The 18,367-nt window shown below is 48.5% G+C and overlaps 1 protein-coding gene across 2 annotated transcripts in view; it reads left to right on the top strand.

Moving 5' to 3' along the window:
- Positions 1 to 18,367, top strand: part of CSMD2 (CUB and Sushi multiple domains 2) — a 645,193-nt gene that overhangs the window by 494,834 nt on the left and 131,992 nt on the right. For both annotated transcript variants that reach the window (XM_068537861.1, XM_068537860.1), the window contains exons 29-31: positions 3,664 to 3,851; positions 14,455 to 14,649; positions 15,652 to 15,768. In XM_068537861.1, the coding sequence (XP_068393962.1) occupies positions 3,664 to 3,851; positions 14,455 to 14,649; positions 15,652 to 15,768 (500 nt within the window). The remainder of the gene's footprint in view (positions 1 to 3,663; positions 3,852 to 14,454; positions 14,650 to 15,651; positions 15,769 to 18,367) is intronic.

Here is an 18,367-nt window from a genome sequence, read left to right as displayed (position 1 = left end):
TGGGTGAGTATACATAGGTCTGCTGTGAGCGGGGTTTCATTCCAGGGGGGTGAAGGAGTCCAGAAAAGGAGAGAAACCAGCATTTTTTGAACATCTCCTGTGTGCCCAGCACCGTGCTCCGTGGCTTCACACATATTATTGTCTTATTTGATCCTTAGGATAATTTATGAAGCAGCTATTGCTATTTCCTTCTTTTTTTTTTTTTTTTAACCTCTGATGATGCTAAGATGCCAAGATGCAGAAAGTAGGGCACTGCTGGGTCCTTTCTCCCCTGCCCTGCTGAATTCTCCTCTGCTCGCACCGGATCCTCCCATCCGCCTCCCCAGTGTAGGAACAGCCCAGGTCTCTCTCAGCTACTCCCCCCTTCAAGCTCCGGCACGATCTCCTTGGCTTCTTTTAAAAGCAAACTCTTCAAAAGGATTGTCTCTGCTTTTCTCTCCTTCCTCGCCTCTTGTTCACTTTCACATCACTGACATCTGGTTTCTTCCTCCACGGTTCCACTGGAAACTCCTCTGAAACTCCCACGCACTCCTGGCTGCCAAACCAAATAGCACTTTCCATGCTTTATCCTTTGCATCACTCCCTCCATCCTTCCCCTGCTTCTCCCCTTGGTTCTGTGGACTTACTCCCCGCTGGCCCTCCAGCTCCTTCTGGGACTTTGTGGCTTCTTTTTCATGCCCTTTGCCCTTTGCCAGGCTCCGTCACAGATTCCTTGTCTTCTCGCCACACCTCCTTCCTGGACAAGCTCATCCACTCAGACGCTTCACTCTCCTCTTGTAAACTGGAGACTCCCCTCTACCATCCGCCCAAACTCTCTTGTGGGCTGCAGGCTCCGTAGCCAACTGTTGGATGGTCTCTGTCTGATGCCTGCAGGCTCCTCCATTACAACACATACAAAACTAAGCCTCCTGCTTCTCCCCACAGATGAGCTCTATTCTGAAAATGGGGGAGCGGCCCCATCATCCACCTTCACTGCTCCTTCTGTTAGTGGCCAAGGCATGGAGCCTCTGCTGCCTTAACCTCAGATTTTCCCTTCTTCTCCATTCTCCCGGCTGCTGGCTCGGTTGAAGCCCTTATTGTTTTCTGTCTGAATTACTGCCATAGGCTCCTAACTGGTTCCTCCCTATCTTTGCCTTCTGTGTCAATCTCGTCTTTAGCTAGCTGTCAGTGTGATGTTGACACTGGAAAACACTGAAATATGCACCTCATTTTCCATTTGAACGTACGGTAATATACTACTCAGCAATAAAAAGAAATGAACTACTGACACATGCAGCCACGTGGATGAATCTCAAAATCTCCCGCTGACTGAAAGAAGACACACAGGAGTACATAATGTATGATTCCACTAATATGAAATTTTAGGATCAGCAAAACTAATCGAGGTGATAAAAATCAGTTCAGTGGTATCTTCTGGGGGCGGGGAAGATTGATTGGGATGGGGCACCTGGGAAATTTGGGGGATGGTGGAAACCTTCTGGATCTTGATATACATGTGTCAAAACTGAGAGTGATTTACTTTAGAGCTGATTATTTCATGGTGCATAAATTATACCTCCGTTCAAAAACAAACAAAGAAACAAAGGTATCCTTTATTTTTGAATCCTATAATGGCTCCCTCTTCTCTATAAATTAAGGTTCCCAACCTTTTGTTTGTTTTGTTTTGGGCTATTTTTTTGGTCCAGTCTTTTGAGTTTCATTCCAAGCCAGCTGGCCCCTGCCTACCTCTCCCCTCAGTTCCCCCACCCAGTCCTAACCCCACCCCGTCTAACCCCTGAGCTTCAGCCAGACTGAACTACTCACAGTCTCCAAAACTATTTCATGCCTTCGTGACTTTGCTTCTGCTTCTCCCTTCATAGCGACTTCCTTTTCCCTCCTTGTCCAACTGCTGAGGGTCTTTTAATGCCCAAGACAAACTTCATTCCCATCCTCCCCCGCAAACTTGGTGCTGTGTTCCCACATGCCTGTACAGACTTTTGACTTTGTTGTCTTCACGTCTGTCATTTCCTTCAGATCCGTCTCCGTCTTGAAGAAGGGGTGACGTCTGACACATCCCTGCATCCTGGGCACCTTGCACAGTGCCCAGCATACTGAAGGTGCTCAGATAAAACCTGATGATTGATGGAAGGCAGGGGCAGATGGAAGGCATTTTGGAAGTGATGGAGCCATAATTTGTGACCCAAATTGACCCACTCCCAAACCCTTCCCTGGTGCCCTTTGAAAGAGTCAATGAAGAAGCTGAACTATGGGAGCAAGAAGACCATGCCACCCAGCAATGGTGGGGTGACCCTGCAGCTGACACCAGTGTGAGAGGGTGCTGTGTAGGAGGGAGGCCAGTGCACACCTGGCTCCACCTCCAGTCCTCCCAGATCCCCGTCCTGTCTCTCTGCAGCCCTCCCCCTTTTGTCCTAGATATTTCATGGCCTCATCTCTTGCCATGTCTTAGCTAAAGGGTAGAACCGCCATTTTGTTGTCAGTCCTGCCAAGTGGAGTGTCTGAGTAGCCTAGCCCTTGGTTGGGCTATGAACCAGTTTGCATCAGAACTCTATTCTCTGCAAACTCATTTACTTCTGTTGTTTCCATCTTTACACCCTTGATTGGCAACAATTGCCTTTGTTGGATGTACACCCAAGAGTGGCACCGCTGCATCATAGGGCACACATATGTTCAGGTCTAGTAGATACTGCAAAACAGTTTTCCCAAGTGGTTGAACCAATTTACACTCCCACCAGTAGGATACGAGCGTTCCAGTGGCTCCACGTTCTTGCCAGTCCTCGGTATTTTCCATCATTTTCATGCTAACCATTCCAATAGGGTAAATTACACTCAAAAACTCTAATATTCATTCTGCTAAGCTAAGACAGTTTGTAAAATGAGTTTTTTCCTAGACTAGGGTCAGGATTGCTGAGAAAGAGGCACACCTGTGAGAGCCAGGAGTGGGATGGGAGCAGATCCTGAGGAGAGCTGAGAACCAGCCCCAGGGTAAAGGAATAAAGTGAGGGTCCTTCATCAGAATAGGCCCCTTTCTGCCTGGGAATAGCTCGTGGGGTGGCTCTTTCCCCTCAGAAAAGGGGGTGCAGCATAGACGGTATAAAGACATTAGAGGCAGGTAGGAGACCTGGGTTCTGACTACTCTGTGTGTAGAGCTGGTAACTGATTTTCCCTTCTGTGCACAGTGTAGTAAATATAGACAACAATATTGTGTTATCATCATCAAACTTGCTAATAGGCCAGATCTTAATTATTCCAACCACTAAAAAGAAACGATAATTATGGGATGTGTCAGAGGTGCTAATTATTGCTACAATGGCAATCATATAACAATGGACAAATGTATCCAATCAACATGTTGTATGCCTCAAATTTACATGCCATGTCAAATATATTTCAATTTTTTAAAATATTTTAGCTCCAGCTAAAATAGGTTTTCAACTCCAGCTTTCTGGACACCGATACTAGAATCTGGTTCCTCGGCCCGAGGCAGCCTTATCCATCTTCTCTCCCTATTGGGAGGTCACGGGGGTTTCACCCTCCCCCTCCCCACCAGTAGGTCTTGGGTTGGGCGCTGGTGGGATGGAGGCCCTGTCCTTTGGTCGAACCCGAGGCCAGTGCCGTCTTTATTTGACCTTAGTGGGATGGGGGCGGGATGTTTTTGTTCCCCAGCTTTAACTTGGAGCCTGGCTACGACTTCCTCCATATCTACGACGGACGGGACTCACTCAGCCCCCTCATAGGAAGCTTCTACGGCTCCCAGCTCCCGGGCCGCATCGAGAGCAGCAGCAATAGCCTCTTCCTCGCCTTCCGCAGCGACGCGTCGGTGAGCAACGCCGGCTTCGTCATCGACTACACAGGTGAGGGCCCTGGGAGCAGAGGCGACCGAGAGCAGGGCTGGCCACACCTGGCCAGGGATGGGGAAGGTGTAGTGTGGCGAGGAGAGCGCTGGACTGGATCACGGGGAGCCCGCTGCCACCTGCAGAGCCCCTGCCTCTCTGTGGCCCTCTGGGTGGCTTAGTCCCTCACACCCAGGTGCCCCAGGCCTGGGAGCAAAGGGGCCTCACGTTCCTCTTGCACCTCGTTTCTGTTTCCACGTCGCTACTCCCCTTCGCTCCTTGTTCTATGAGGATCATGCCTAGGTCTTCTTGAGTCTCATAACCTCAGCCCATGCCATCAGCTGACATCTTCGTTGCCACGCCCCTACATTTGCTGCGGGGTCTGACATGAGGCTCAGTCCTCCTCTCTACCCCAAAGCGTCCCACCCTCCTGGATAACTTCAGCACCCATATGGACAGCCCGTCCAGCTCCTGGGGTCACAGTGCCTGGACCTTTGTCCCAAGGCCATTCCTCGGCTATCCTCTAGCTCCTTGTCATAGACTGGACGCTTTCTGATACTTCCTGATCACATTTTCTCATCCCTCCAGCTATCCCATCCTTTTATTCTCATTCCACTTTTAGATTAATGAAGGCAAGCAGAACAATGTGAGGGTCAAGAGCCGGGGGTGGGGGGGGGGGCGGCAAATTTTTTCTTAAAGGGCCAGACAGTAAATAGTTCAGGCTTGTGAGCCACGCAGTCTATCTCGGTTACTCAGCACTGCCCTTGTAGCATGAAAGCAGCCAAAGACTGAACAGAAAGCAATGGGCATGGCTGTGTTTTAATAAAAATTTGCTTACAAAAACAGGTCTTGGTCCCTGCCCAGTCAAGAGTATTGACAGATCAACTGGGTGCACGGCTCATGTTTGCTGTGTGGCCTTGAGCAAGTTATTTAACCTCTCCGGAACTCCATCTCTTCACCTGTAAAATAATGGTCGAATAATTCCTACAGCACAGAAGCATAATTGATGAGTCCATGCATTAAAGCCCTTGGTCTGGGCTCTGGCGCCTTCCAAACATTTTGTATGTTCACATGGTAGCAGCAGCATGAGTATTCCAGGCTCTCGAGCGCTCCACTTTCTTCTACTCTGCTATTCTCTTTTTGACCTTTTCTTCTTCTCTAATGAGCCCAGGCCCCGTTATCCAAATCCTAGCTCCATTTTTTGCTTGATTTGTGAGCTCGGCAAATTATTATCTCTTGGAACCCATTTCTCCATTTATAAAATGGTGGTAATAATAGTTATATTGCAGAAGATATTTTATACATATAAATGAAATGTGTGAGGATAATGCCCGATATGGACTAAACACTCTGTAGATCCTGTTGAGATGATCGACTTTATTATTGCTACTGTAACCCAAGTTCACCCAGGCCTCATCAGCCTGTGTGTACAAATGGGGTCACAGTACCAGTTAAAATGAAAAAGCTCCCGGCTCATGTCCCCCACTTGCATAATGTGGGACCTCAGCAACCTTTTAAAGTGTCCCTTAATTAAATATTTGTGGCAACTCCTGGGAATATCTCACACGAGCTCACAAACAATCCCAATCATAATGGTAGTTAACTTAGCGCCTGCCAACTGCCAGCACTGTCCTGAGCAGTTCACATCCATCAACTCACCGAAATCCTCATAACTCTCCATCGCTTGCTGTGTGTCAGATACAGTTCTAGAAGATGCTTGGTGTGCAATTTAGAGAATGTTTTGCCTGTGGTCATCTTTTCTCATGGGGCTGGCCTGGGAAGTGGATACTTTGCCATCCTCTCTTCCTCCAGACACCTGCCATTCAATAAACCTCCTGTACTCAATCTCCACACGCTGTCAGAACAAACACAGTCACAAGTTGTGGAATTCTAACCGAAGGCATGACTCAGACTCAGCCTGGGAGCCCCATGGCTCCGCCCACCACCATCCCCACTGCCGTATCATCATCATCATTTTATTATTATTCATCTCTTTAATCACACTCTCATCAGTCCCCTCAATTTTCCTGCCCCCCGATCCTTCCAATGCATAAACCTTGCACAACTGCATCTTTTATTAAACGCACACTCAAGTGGCTGAGCACAGCCAGAAGTCACACAAACAGGGCACTTGGAGCCAACACAAGCGATATCCTTTAACCCCAGCCAGGCCTTAGCAATGACCAGAGCCACACCTGACTCGTCCCACCTGGGTCTTCTACATCACAGAGATTCTAAAATTTTACCCCAGATGTCACCACTTCCAGCCTCTTACAAGAGGACTGCATTTCGTCATCCCTGGTTACAGTGGCCACTGGACAGAATCTCCCTCAGCTTCCTCCCTGGTCACCTTGTTCCTGGCAAACTGGCTGTGGCCACCTCTCCCCCAAGTCTTCGCCATGAATCCATGTGCTAGAGCTACACTTCTAGGTCCTCTTTCCCAAAGAAACCCCTTCCACGTTCAGCTGTTGGCCCAAGACCATATCTAGAGGGGTCCTCAGATCCAACACACAGCTCCAGAGAATAAAGTCTTCCGGGCTGCCATCTGAACCAGGCAAGCAGCTGAAGGAGGCCAATTACTGGGGAGAGGGGAAGGGGGAGGCACAACCCACCCACGCACCCTCTACCACCTTATGAGGATCTGTGGTACAAGTGCCAAAGTAATGTGTCTGCTTGGGGTGGGAGGTACCTGGTGAGAACTGGAGCTGCCCTCCTTCCTTCCTTCTCAGATGACACGCCTCCTAACATGGGTGATCCCTCTACTATGTCCCTAGCCTCTGGTCAGGTAGCCCATTTGATGGAGCCCAGGGACACCCTGTCTTACCCCATGGTCTCCTTCTCCATATCCCAGGATCCCTGGATTCCTGGAATGGGTCTACTCTGCTACTGGATCCCAAGAACTAGATGATATTCCCCCATGTTCAAAATCTGTATAGGGGAAACTGCCATCACTTATCACCTATATGGCCTTAAGCAAGTTACTTAACTTCTCTGACATCACTTCCTTGTCTGTCAAAGAGGGATGGTGACACCATATGAAGCCGTTGTTGTGAGGGCTGGTCAATAGGCACAGCACCTAGCAGCGTGCCCCGTACCAGTAGGTAGTTGTCACATACTTTGATCCAACTTCTTCCATTCCTTTGCCTTTTTCTCCTGGGTGATGGATATTTCATTCGTTCTGCCCTTGTTTGGAAGGGAAAACCTCTCTTCATGGGGCTAGCCCAGTAGAATGAAGTACATTTTCTTTTCTGTTTATTGAAGATATGAATATGATGTTTTTGTACACACATATATATATGGGAGTGTGGGATTTATATATATATGTGTGTATATATATATGAATGTGGGAAATATATGAATATTCGTGATGTGTGTGTATGTGTGTCCTGTATACTTCTCCAATCCATGGCAAAGAATTTAGACACTGTACTCCGTGCGAGTCCATAGAACACCCTGGATTGAGATGGTAGCCCATGGAGGACTTGCACACTGAGGCAGGTATGGATTCTTAGGAAAAGAAGAATTGACCTCCTCTATCTAGAAGCCATCTTCTGTCCAAAGGCAGAGAGATCCAGGGCTCCACTAATGCTGAGGATCTGGGTCTCCTAGGAGTTGTGGCTTCAAGGGTTCTGCTCTGGGAGGTGTTTGAGGACCCACTTGGAGAGGTGTTGCCAGACTCAGCTGGGCTTAGCCCAGTGAAAACCACTCTCTGACCCAGGTCAATTCCTCCTTTGACCCAAGGTGAACAGACCAGGAGCCTTTCCCCATTTCCCACCAGCTTCCCAAGGGGGAAGCAGAAACAGTTTCATCCCCTCTCAGTGAGGGATCATTTAGTTCATATCAAGAAACTCACTCAGACCAACTTAAGCAGAAAAAGGAGTAATTTATTATTAAAAAATGTGAAAAACAGAAACACTTAAACCAACTTGAGACAAAAAGAAGACTTTATTATAAGAAAACAACTAACAGCCAAACTGATTTAAGCTAAAGAGCATTCTGTATTTTAACAATACAGATGATAAACACTCACTCTCACTTAACACCGAAAGGGAATACATTTTTAGAATACAAGAGCCCAAGGACAGGAAGCATGACCTCCCAAGGGGATTACAATCAGGATGGGAAAATCGGAGGTTGAAATCACCCTCCTCCATCTCCAGGGCCACTGCGTCTCCTCCCTGCTCCTTTCTGAGTACATGCTACATTCGCCTTTCTCTGCAGGTCAATTTTCATTGCTTCTCCATTCTCCTAGGACAGTAGGGCTGCCTTGGCTTTGAATCACTTCCCAGTTTGTAGCCCAACTCCAAATCCCAAAGGACCATCAGATTGACAAGCTTAAGTCAGGTATCCACTGAGTGGTGTCATTAGGTGGATTAGGCGGTGGATTAGGCTTTTGCATAAGGGGCAAAGGCAGATCAGGCATTTTGATTCATTTGTTCACTCAGTAATATTTATTGAGCACCTACTATGTGCCAGACACTGTTATAGGGGCTAAGAACAGAGCGGGGAACAAAACAAAGTCCCAGCCTCCATGGAGTTCACATCTTAGTCTGACAGGCATTTCTACTACAAATGGGATGTTGGAAACCCACCTGATTATAAGGCAAAGATGGGTGGGTGGGGTGGATTTGTAGATGTCTCTGTTCCGTTGCTCCTGGAAGGTGGCTGTGCTGTGTTAGTCATCTCTGGGCAGGCCTTCTAAGAGATGATTCTGAATGCAGTCATGTCAACTGTGGATTTCTATTACACCATGCTCTGGCACACTTCTCATCTGAATGCAGCCTCCTGGGTAGTTTTACCCTCTGCTAGAAAGATGCAAAGGGAAGGAGGAGGATCCTGTCTTTTGAACACAGTTATTAAAAATGAGTCCCAGGGAGGTTTAGTGTCTTTTTTCAGGCCAGAGAAACCAATAGGATGGGTGGGAGGGACCTTTATTCTTACCTTGCAGCAGGTGTGGTAGCCTCCTCTTGGGGAGGGAGGGACAGGCTAGGACATCCATACACGTGTCTAGTAACCATTCCTTCATTCAACAAATGCTTATTAAGCTCCTACTTCATGCCATGCCCTGTGTTGGATGCAGAGGACACAGCGGTGAACAAAAGTGTCAGGGTCCCCACCCGAGGGGAATGTAAAGGTGAGTGAGGGAAACAGACAGTAAATAAGGAGACGAACAAGAAGCGAGAAGCATAAGTTAGGAAAGAACAAACTATCCTAAGAAAGAGCAATGGGGAGCCCACTTCAGAATGGCGAAGGCCTCGCCAAGCAGGTAACACGTGAACAGAGACCTAAAGGTTGAGAAGAAGCCCCCTGTGTAAGAGCAAGAGTGGGGAGGGTTTCAGACAGAGGGATGAAGAGTTCAAAGCAAGTGTTAGAGAATCTGAAATAACTCAGGAAAGGCCAAGATGAGTCAACTTTTACTGAAAGGTACTAAAAGGTACCTATTTTCTCTTTCAAGCCCTTGGAATTAACACTGTAGGCTGAGGAATTACCACTGGCTTTCCACATCTGCCCCTGCCATGACTACTCCCACCACCCAGCTCTCCCATGGTCTGTCTTTCTAAATTCAAGATCTCTTCATTTATGCTTATTTCAAAGTAACACATGTTTGTTGGAAAAATTCAAATAATACAGAAGCATATAAGATGTGCTCTAAAAACTTAACATCTCCCCATACTACCATCCCCTGAAGTACCAGTATTAATGGTTTCTTATCTCATTCCAGATGTTTTATATACATATAAATAACGTACATTCTATACCAGAGGTTGGCAAACTTTTTCTGTAAAGGGCCAGAGAGTAAATATTTTTGGCTTAGCAGACCAGATGGTCTGTGTTGGCTTCAATTCTGCTGTTGTAATGCTAAAACAGCCACGGATGATATGTAAACACACGGGTATGGCTGTGTTCCAGTAACACTTTATTTACAAACACAGGCAGCGAGTCAGTGGACTGTAGTTTGCAGATCCCTGTTCTATATGAATGGGGATCACACCATATATACTAATCTGTAACATGGGTTGGCTTTTTTTTTTTTTTTTTGCTTTGTTTTGTGTTTTGCCCAGCAATAGATCTTGGGCATCTTTCCATATTAGTAGCCAAAGACGTTTGCTATTCTTTTCAAAGGTTGCTTATATTTCAGTGGATGGCTTTAATCCAACCTTTTTAACAAGTTCCTTACTGTCTGGGTTGTTATTTTCAGTATTTTGCTGTTATGGTGTTTGGAAATGGGCCTTATCTATTAGGACAAAAAGAATCTGGTTCTTTTTATTTTCCCATTTTGGAGGGCTTGGGGTTTATTTATTATTATCATCATACTGTTTTAGTCATTTTGTTTTATCATTCACAGCTGAGCTCTGGTTTGGCAGCCTGAAGACCTGATTTTGGTTTTAATTCTACCTCTTAATAGTTGAATGGCTTGGAAAACTCATTTAGCCTCTCTGATCACCACATTCCTCATCTATAACCGGAACAGAAGCGTACCTGGCCCTGCCTGCTTCAAAGGCTATTGTGAGACACAAATAAGAGAACAGATTGGAAATTGCTTTGAAAATTACGAAGTGATAGTCCTGTGTAAGGGGCTATCATCATTATCATTAGCCTTGTCGTTATTATTAATGTGATAATGCTTGGAATGATGAGCTCTTCTTGCTGTGACATGTGAGCAAGGGTAGAATAGAAGCTGTAGTTGGATCACTGACATGGTTGTTGATTTTCTAAGCCGAGAGTTGTTCAGCCAATCAACTCAGCATCCATTTATTAAGCCCCTATTATGTGCCAGATAGAGCCCTAGTGCCAAATTCTGGCTAATTGCCAGGGTTATGAGAAGAATAGATGATTGATTTCTGTCCTCTAGGAGTTCAGAACCCACGAGAAAGAAATACCCTTAGACAACCTACCAAGGTAATCAAAAAAAGAGAAATGGAATTCTGCCAGAGAGAAGGCAACGTTCAGGACACTTGCTCAGGAGAGGGTGGCGCTGAAAAGTGTAGGAGTTCGCCACACAGAGAAGGGAGGAAAGGACTTACTGACAGTGTAAAGTTCGGGACAGTCATACCCAGCTGGGTACACTAGTGTGCCAGGTACCCAAAAGCACAGTTGCTTATATGAGGTGGAAGTCTATTCTTCTTCCTGTAAAAGAAATCTGGATATTGTCATCCAGGGCTGTTGAGGTGGTTCCACCTAGGCTCCTCTTGTTTTTCTGCTCTACCCTGCTGCGTGCTTCCCATCCCCAGGGTTATCTCAGCATCCAAGGTGGTGACTGGAGGTCCAGCCATCATGTCTGAGTTCCAAACTGTGGGAAGGAGGAAGGGAGGAAAGAAGGAAGGGTCATTGAGCATTCTCTCACCTGAGTCACCTTCCCTTAAGCAGCCTTTCTAGAAGTCCCACACGTATCCATTTAAGAAATATTTATTGAGTGCCAATCATATGCCAGGCACCGGACCACAGCAATGAACAATACTGGAAAACTGCCTTCGTGGAACCTACATTCTAGTGGAGGGAGATAGAGAAAATAAGGTAACTATATGGTGCATGAGATAATATTGACCTCAGTGCCGAGAAATAAAACAGAGAAGGGTGATGGGGAGTGTTGGGGAGAGGAACATCACAGTTTTAAAGAGCTGATCAGGGAAGTGTCATTGAGCTAAGTTCTAAAAGAGGTAACGGGGGAGCCGTGCGGATGGGGAAATGTTCTGTACACAGAGGTCAATGTGATTGGAGCAAAGTTAGCAAAGGGACACTAGGAATCAAGGTCATAGAGGAGAGGACTGGGGCAGAAGGTACAGGGCCCTGTAGACTTGTAAGGATTTTGGCTTTTACTCTAAGTGAGACGGAAAGCAATGACCTGACCTGACTGTGTTTACTTCTCTTTGGCCAGATCTAGCTGCCTGGAAGGCTGGAAGGTATATATCTTAGCTGGTGCCTTGATACACTGGATAAAACCTGGGTTCCATTATAAGGATGAAGTGGGGGGATGGATACTGAGTGCCACAGCTTGTTCTGCCTCTTATGAGCTATGTGAACTTGGTTCCAAGTTACTTAATTTTTCTGAACTTCAAGTAAGATTTGACCCACTCTGAATTTATAAAAAAGACAGATGAAATAGAAGACCTGGTGACAGTTCCCTGTATCTCTGGAATTCACAAATGGGCCACCCAATGGTCAGTTGCATTCTGGCCAGAGCCACTAAGCTTTGGGGGAGGACAGATTTGACGTGTGGGACAAGGTGATACATCACAGGGCACATGCAGAAACCACTGAGGGGTCCTCTGTTAGGTGAGGAGCCATTTTCTGGGTCCCACTTGAGTTTAAATTTAGTAATGTATCCAGGACTGCTCCATCCTAAATAAGCTCTAGGCAAAGACAACAAGCAGGGCCATCCCACCATCAGGGCACAGGTGCAGGTGTCTAGACTTGACTGAATCACAGACTCAGAGTCCCATCCCATCAGTCAATGGGCCGATCGGCAGCTGAGCAACACCCTCTAGGCTATGACTGCCTCTTATACACGCAGCTTAAAGGTACCCAGGTGACAAGGACAGACCTCAGCAAAATTCCTCCTGACCTATTCATCTCTGAACTCTGATCCCTTCTGTTCTGGGTCTTTCCTCCTTAAATCTGCTCTTTGAATTTCTGGTTCCTTCTGCAAGGGCTGTCGGCACCTCTTTGTGAATCCCCATCTCTAGACCCTTCTGCAGTGTAGCCTCCAGGGTTTCGATGGTATCCTGATACTCTGTTGCATTCTCCTTACACTGCCCAGCCCTGACGACAGGCCTCTTGACCATCAGTGGTTCGGGAACAAGGAGGATGAGGAAAGGCAGCAGTGGATGGAAGTGAACGTTGGCTCCCAAGAGCTGTTCGGGATTTCCAGCTGCTGGGGAGGGAGGCTGTGCAGTGAGTGTCCTTCTCCAGCGACTTGCAGCCCCAGCTGATACTCTCAGTGGCTCAGGCAGCATCAAGTTCACTGTTGTCCAGTGCCCAGAGACAGAGTGGATGCAGCGTAGGTGCAGCCACGGTATGCCTGATTGGGAAGACATACAAGCATCAGTAGTCAAACGGAAAAATACTGCTGTTTTAATAAGCCGGCAAACACTCAGTACCCCAATGCGAAGCCCTGGAAAACTGCATTGGAGATCTGGACGCATCCCAGAGGCTAAAATGGGGTTTCCTACTTTCTTCCTAAATCTAAATATCGGTACCCATACACTCAGAAGTGCCTGCGAGGTATGGGTATAACAGCCTGCAAAGCTGGTATCAGCGCCACCTACCTACCCAGCCAGCAACACAGCTGTCAGCAAAAGAAAGAGAAGAGAAAGCATCTCCGAAAGCGGCCCTGCCTCCCACACAGACAGAAAACCAGGAGGCCGCCATGTTGAGTGTGCAGGGTCAAAGCTGAGCAAAGGTGGACTGGGGCTTCCCTGGTGGCGCAGTGGTTGAGAGTCTGCCTGCCAATGCAGGGAACATGGGTTCGAGCCCTGGTCTGGGAAGATCCCACGTGCCGCGGAGCAACTAGGCCCGTGAGCCACAATTACTGAGCCTGCGCGTCTGGAGCCTGTGCTCTGCAACAAGAGAGGCCGCGACAGTGAGAGGCCCGTGCACCGCGATGAAGAGTGGCCCCCGCTCGCTGCAACTAGAGAAAGCCCTCGCACAGAAACGAAGACCCAACACAGCCATAAATTAATTAATTAATTAATTTAAAAAAAAAAAAAGGTGGGATGTGCCTAAGCCCTGACCTTCACCACAGTGACCCGGTCACGACTGAGACACCATCCTAGGACTGTCAGCTCCCACCAGCCAGAGCAGCGCGTGCCTCCCCGGCGGGAGGAGCAAATCAGGGGTGAGAGACGGCCTCAGAGGTGTAGCCGCAACTCCCTCCTTTGTGGGTCAGGGCAAGAACGTGGGGAGAAGAAGGGAGATTTCACTCTCTAAAATGACTTCCAGCCCTAGTTTCTTTCTTTTTTTAATTTTTAATTTAATTTTTATTTTGTATTGGAGTAGAGTTGATCTACAATGTTGTGTTAGTTTCAGGTGTACAGAAAAGTGATTCAATTATACATAGACATATATCCATTCTTTTTAGATTCTTTTCCCATATAGATTATTACAGAGTATTGAGTAGAGTTCCCTGTGCTATACAGTAGGTCCTTGTAGATGATCTATTTTACATGTAATAGTGTGTATCTGTTAATCCCAAACTCCTAATATATCCCCCCCACCGAATCTTTTCCGTTTGCTAACCATAAGTTTGTTTTCAAAGTCTGTGAGTCTGTTTCTGTTTTGTAAATAAGCTCGTTTGTATCATTTTTAAGATCCCACATGTAAGTGATATCATACGATATTTGTCTTTCTCTGTCTGACTTACTTCACTTAGTAAGAAAATCTCTAAGTCCACCCATGTTGCTGCAAATGGCATTATTTCATTCTCCAGCCCTAGTCTGTAACCAAATTTAGAGACGTTTCCGGACCTAAAGAGAATATACCCATCGGCTCCAAATCCCCATGCGCTCTGTGGCTAATCAGAGTCAGGGTCTCCCCATAGGTGCTGTGCCCTGGAATTAGGCCACTTATGAGCTCTCTGTGTATATGTGTGTGTGTGTGTATATATGTGTTGTTGTTTTTTTTCCAGAAAACCCACGGGAGTCATGTTTCGATCCTGGTTCCATCAAGAACGGCACGCGAGTGGGGTCCGACCTGAAGCTGGGCTCCTCCATCACCTACTACTGCCACGGGGGCTATGAGGTGGAGGGCTCCTCCACGCTGAGCTGCATCCTGGGGCCTGACGGGAAGCCTGTGTGGAATCATCCCCAGCCAGTGTGCACAGGTGGCGGAGCCCAGGGCTGGGGTGGAGGGAATTAGGGCATGCCAGAGGCAGAAGGGGCTGGAGCCTAGGGGAAGGGGCAGGCAGGACACGGGCCTCACAGCAGGGCTCCTTGGGTTCACCGTGGACGAGAAGGGCTGCAAATTCCCAAGGTGTACCAGTCCCCGTCTTTGTGTCATCTCTCTCAGATCACATAGTGCCCTCACCCCCACTCCAACAGATGTCCTCAGCGGTGGCCCGAGACATGCCAGCAGCCCACACCAGGGAGATGGGAATCTAAAAGTGACCCTGAGATTGTTCCCGGTCCTAGGGGAAATCACTGAGAGTTCAGATGTGTAAAACTAAGACCAGCAGGGTGGGCTAGCTCCAAGGGCAGCTGGGTTAGCCATGGGGTCTTGACAAAAGGGATCGGATGGAGTGCCGGAACTTCAGGAGCACGGCAGCCACCTCAGCTGAAAAGTAAGGAGGCCCCTTTGCCCAGGTGGGAGAGGCTGACTCTGAGGTCCACCCCTCCTGGAACTGGGCCCATGGCTGGGTCACGTGACTGCTCCCAGCGGGCTATTCTGGGCAAACCTCTGCTCCTTAGTCGTGCAGAGACTAAGTGCCCAGGTGCAGACATCAGCCGTGGGGTGGCAGACCATCTCCGGGTCCCACCTGTAGGCAGAAGAGCTTCCTAAAGTGCTCCCCAAGGCTGGGCCTCCAGGGACCAATGCCAGTGTCACTAGTTAGAGGGCAAGGACTGGCCGGCACCCAGGAGGGCCCTTGATAGCATCGGGGGTGGGGGGATGTTCAGGCCACATGCCAGGCCAGGGATGGATGTCCTTGGGCAGGGCAGGGCAGGGCAGGGCATGTCCCCAGAATTCCCCTCCTCCACATTAGTGGCTTCAGACCTCAGAGCAGCCCCACCAGGGCCAGAAGGTCAGGCTGAGAGTGAGCAGACAGAGGGTGGACAGCTGATGAGAGGCCCATGAGGTCACCTGGCCCTCTACCTGATTTCTTTTTCAGCCCCCTGTGGGGGACAGTATGTGGGTTCAGATGGAGTGGTCTTGTCCCCTAACTACCCCCAGAACTACACCAGTGGACAGATCTGCCTGTATTTTGTCACCGTGCCCAAGAACTACGGTATGGATTTTTTTTGTATATTTGTTTATGTTTTCCAACGCCTTGCAATTCCACTCCAAATTGTATCCACTCCTATTGTGCAAATGGGCCGAGCAATCTCCCTCAGAGGACAGCTGCATGCCATTGCTCTGCAGTGGGCTGTAGAGTACGCTCCTGATACACAAGGGAGGAAGGGACCAGTGAGACCTGCTGGAACCAAGGGTGGGGTGGTTAGGGAGGAACCAGCCAGGACAGAGGGAAGGCAGGGGGCACCGGGGGCTCCCTAGCCCAGCCCGGGTCTGAATAGAGGTGCTGCAGACCCAGGCCGATTGGGAACCCAGGGGAGGGTGGCGGAGGGGCAGGAAGAAGGGAAGGAGTGGGACTGAGCTGGACTTGAACGTACAGGTGAGGGAGCTGGGCGCCCCATCATTCCACTATTCCGTCTGTGAGCTGGAGCCTGGTCCAGCAGCAATTGGTAGGATGAGCAAGTCAAAAAGAGAGGAGCAGGTGAGTGCCCTGGAAAGGCAGAGAAACCTCCAGATTCCAAGAGACCCCAGCAAAAAGAAGCCAGCCTTGTCACCTGGTTAGCAGTGGGACGGTTAAGAGTCCTGGCAGCTCTGGAGGATTCAGGAAGTTCCCGAGGGGCACAGGACTGGTTGTACCTGGGCAATCAGTGACTGGCAGGGCTGCTTTCTCCCTGCATCTCCTCTTTGTAGGAAGAGGAACAACTATTTCTAAACAGAGTTGGCGTTAGTGGGGTAAAGGTCATCTATATATCCTGACCATCTGAGATGAGGCAGCGTGCAGAGAACTGGCTGCTTTTTCCCAAGAGATAAGATGGACTGAGCATGGGGCAAGGCCTGACCATTCACCAAACATTTATCAAGCACCTCCTAGGGACCTCGCACGCTGCTGGGAACCAGAGCTGCAGAGATGAGAGAGACGTGTTTTCTGCCCTCTGTAAATTCCCAGCCTCATCTTTACCCACAGCTCTTGCCATCGGGCACCACTCCCACACCAGCACCTGCACACTCATGTGCGTGAGCACACGCTCCCCAGCACATTCATGTGGCAGGAGCTTTTGACCTGTAGGATCACAGTTAGAAAAGTACTGAAAGGTTGTCCAATCCCACCTGCCACCCAGAACCGAATCCTTGATAGCTGGGCTGCACATTGTACTTGAATTCCTCCAGTAATAAAGAGCTCACGCCTTTGCAGGCAGCCAGCCCCAAGGCTGGGCAGTTTCACTGAGCTGAAACCTGTATGTGGAGAACTGATTCTAGGAGGGGTCGTGATCTGTCCCAAGCATCTTCTCTTTTTTACTGATGCTAAGCCCAGGGATTTAGGTGCAGATTTTTGCCTCAGGTCGGAAATACTTGTCCCCAGCCTGTGCCTCAGCCTTACTTAACACCCTCACCTCATAGATCTTTCTTTGATCCCCTATCTGAAGTGGACTGCCTTGCCTTATCACTTTTCTCCCACTCCCTCTAAAATTTAACACTATCTGAAATTATCTTGTTTATCTATTTGCTTAAGTGTTGTTTTTTTTTTTCACTTTTGACTGTCTCTTCCTACTAGAATGCACACTGTGTGAAATCAGGAACCTTGCCCATGTGTTCACCTCTGTAGGGGAGAGTGTGGAAATATCCCTGCCACCACCCCTCACTCAGTGCCCATTTTCAGGGCACCAAAACAGGCTCTCCCTCCTTCTCCTCTGCCCGTGAGTTGAGAGCTAAAAATCTCTCACTCCACTCACTACTATACTCATCGCTGCAAATGCTTTCTTTCCGCAGGCAGTCAACTCCATGGCCTAAGTCCCTCCCAGCCTCAACACACACACACACACACACACACACACACACACACACATGCATGCACATCTGACTTCCTACATGCTCAAGGCTTAAGCCAAAATAGAGAAGGACTTACCCTGGTACTTGCTCTCAGATGCACCCAGCCAAATGGGAGACCAGTGCAGGCAGAACGTACCAGGGTCTGAAATGGAGCTGTTCCCCCCATGGCCCCGCAGGGTCACTAACCCCAGCCCCTCCAGCAGTGACTGGCAGAGATGGGACAGCTGAGGAAAGACCCTGTGATGGCCATCAAATGGCAGGGCCCTCAGGTCTTGTCTGAAAGGGGGCTCCTCAGGGTCATGGTCCACCAGTTTTTCAGCCCCTCCCATGAGCTAGTTGAGTGGCCTTGGGGAACTCAACCTCTGAGCTTCAGTTTCTTTGTCTATAAAATCAGATATCTGGAAGAGTCAGGGTTGAAGAAGATGACGTGCATGGCAAACATGGTACCCAGCACAGAGTAGGTGCCCAATACATGTCATTTTGCCTCTTTCCTTGGATTTGCCAGAGGGAAACGAGGTAGAGATGTTTGCCTCTTCCACGGACAGTCGCTCCTTCCTCGGGAGAAGGCTGCTACTCAGCACCCTCATTCCTCTTACATGTGTGGGATCTTGTATCCAGGGGATGCCCTCATTGGCTGGATCTTTGAAGAAAAAGTGAAGGAAAATACAGGGTCCTGAGATCAACATGGAACACAGGGGAAGTTACGGAAAGTTCTTCCTTTTCCTAGAGTAGCTGCTGCCACTGCAACTTGAGAAAGGACTAGGGTT

This window comes from Eschrichtius robustus, chromosome 3, assembly GCF_028021215.1.
Source record: "Eschrichtius robustus isolate mEscRob2 chromosome 3, mEscRob2.pri, whole genome shotgun sequence".
Lineage (NCBI taxonomy): Eukaryota > Metazoa > Chordata > Mammalia > Artiodactyla > Eschrichtiidae > Eschrichtius > Eschrichtius robustus.
The sequence above is the reverse complement of the archived record's forward strand: the minus strand, read 5'-3'. Positions and strand labels throughout refer to the sequence as shown.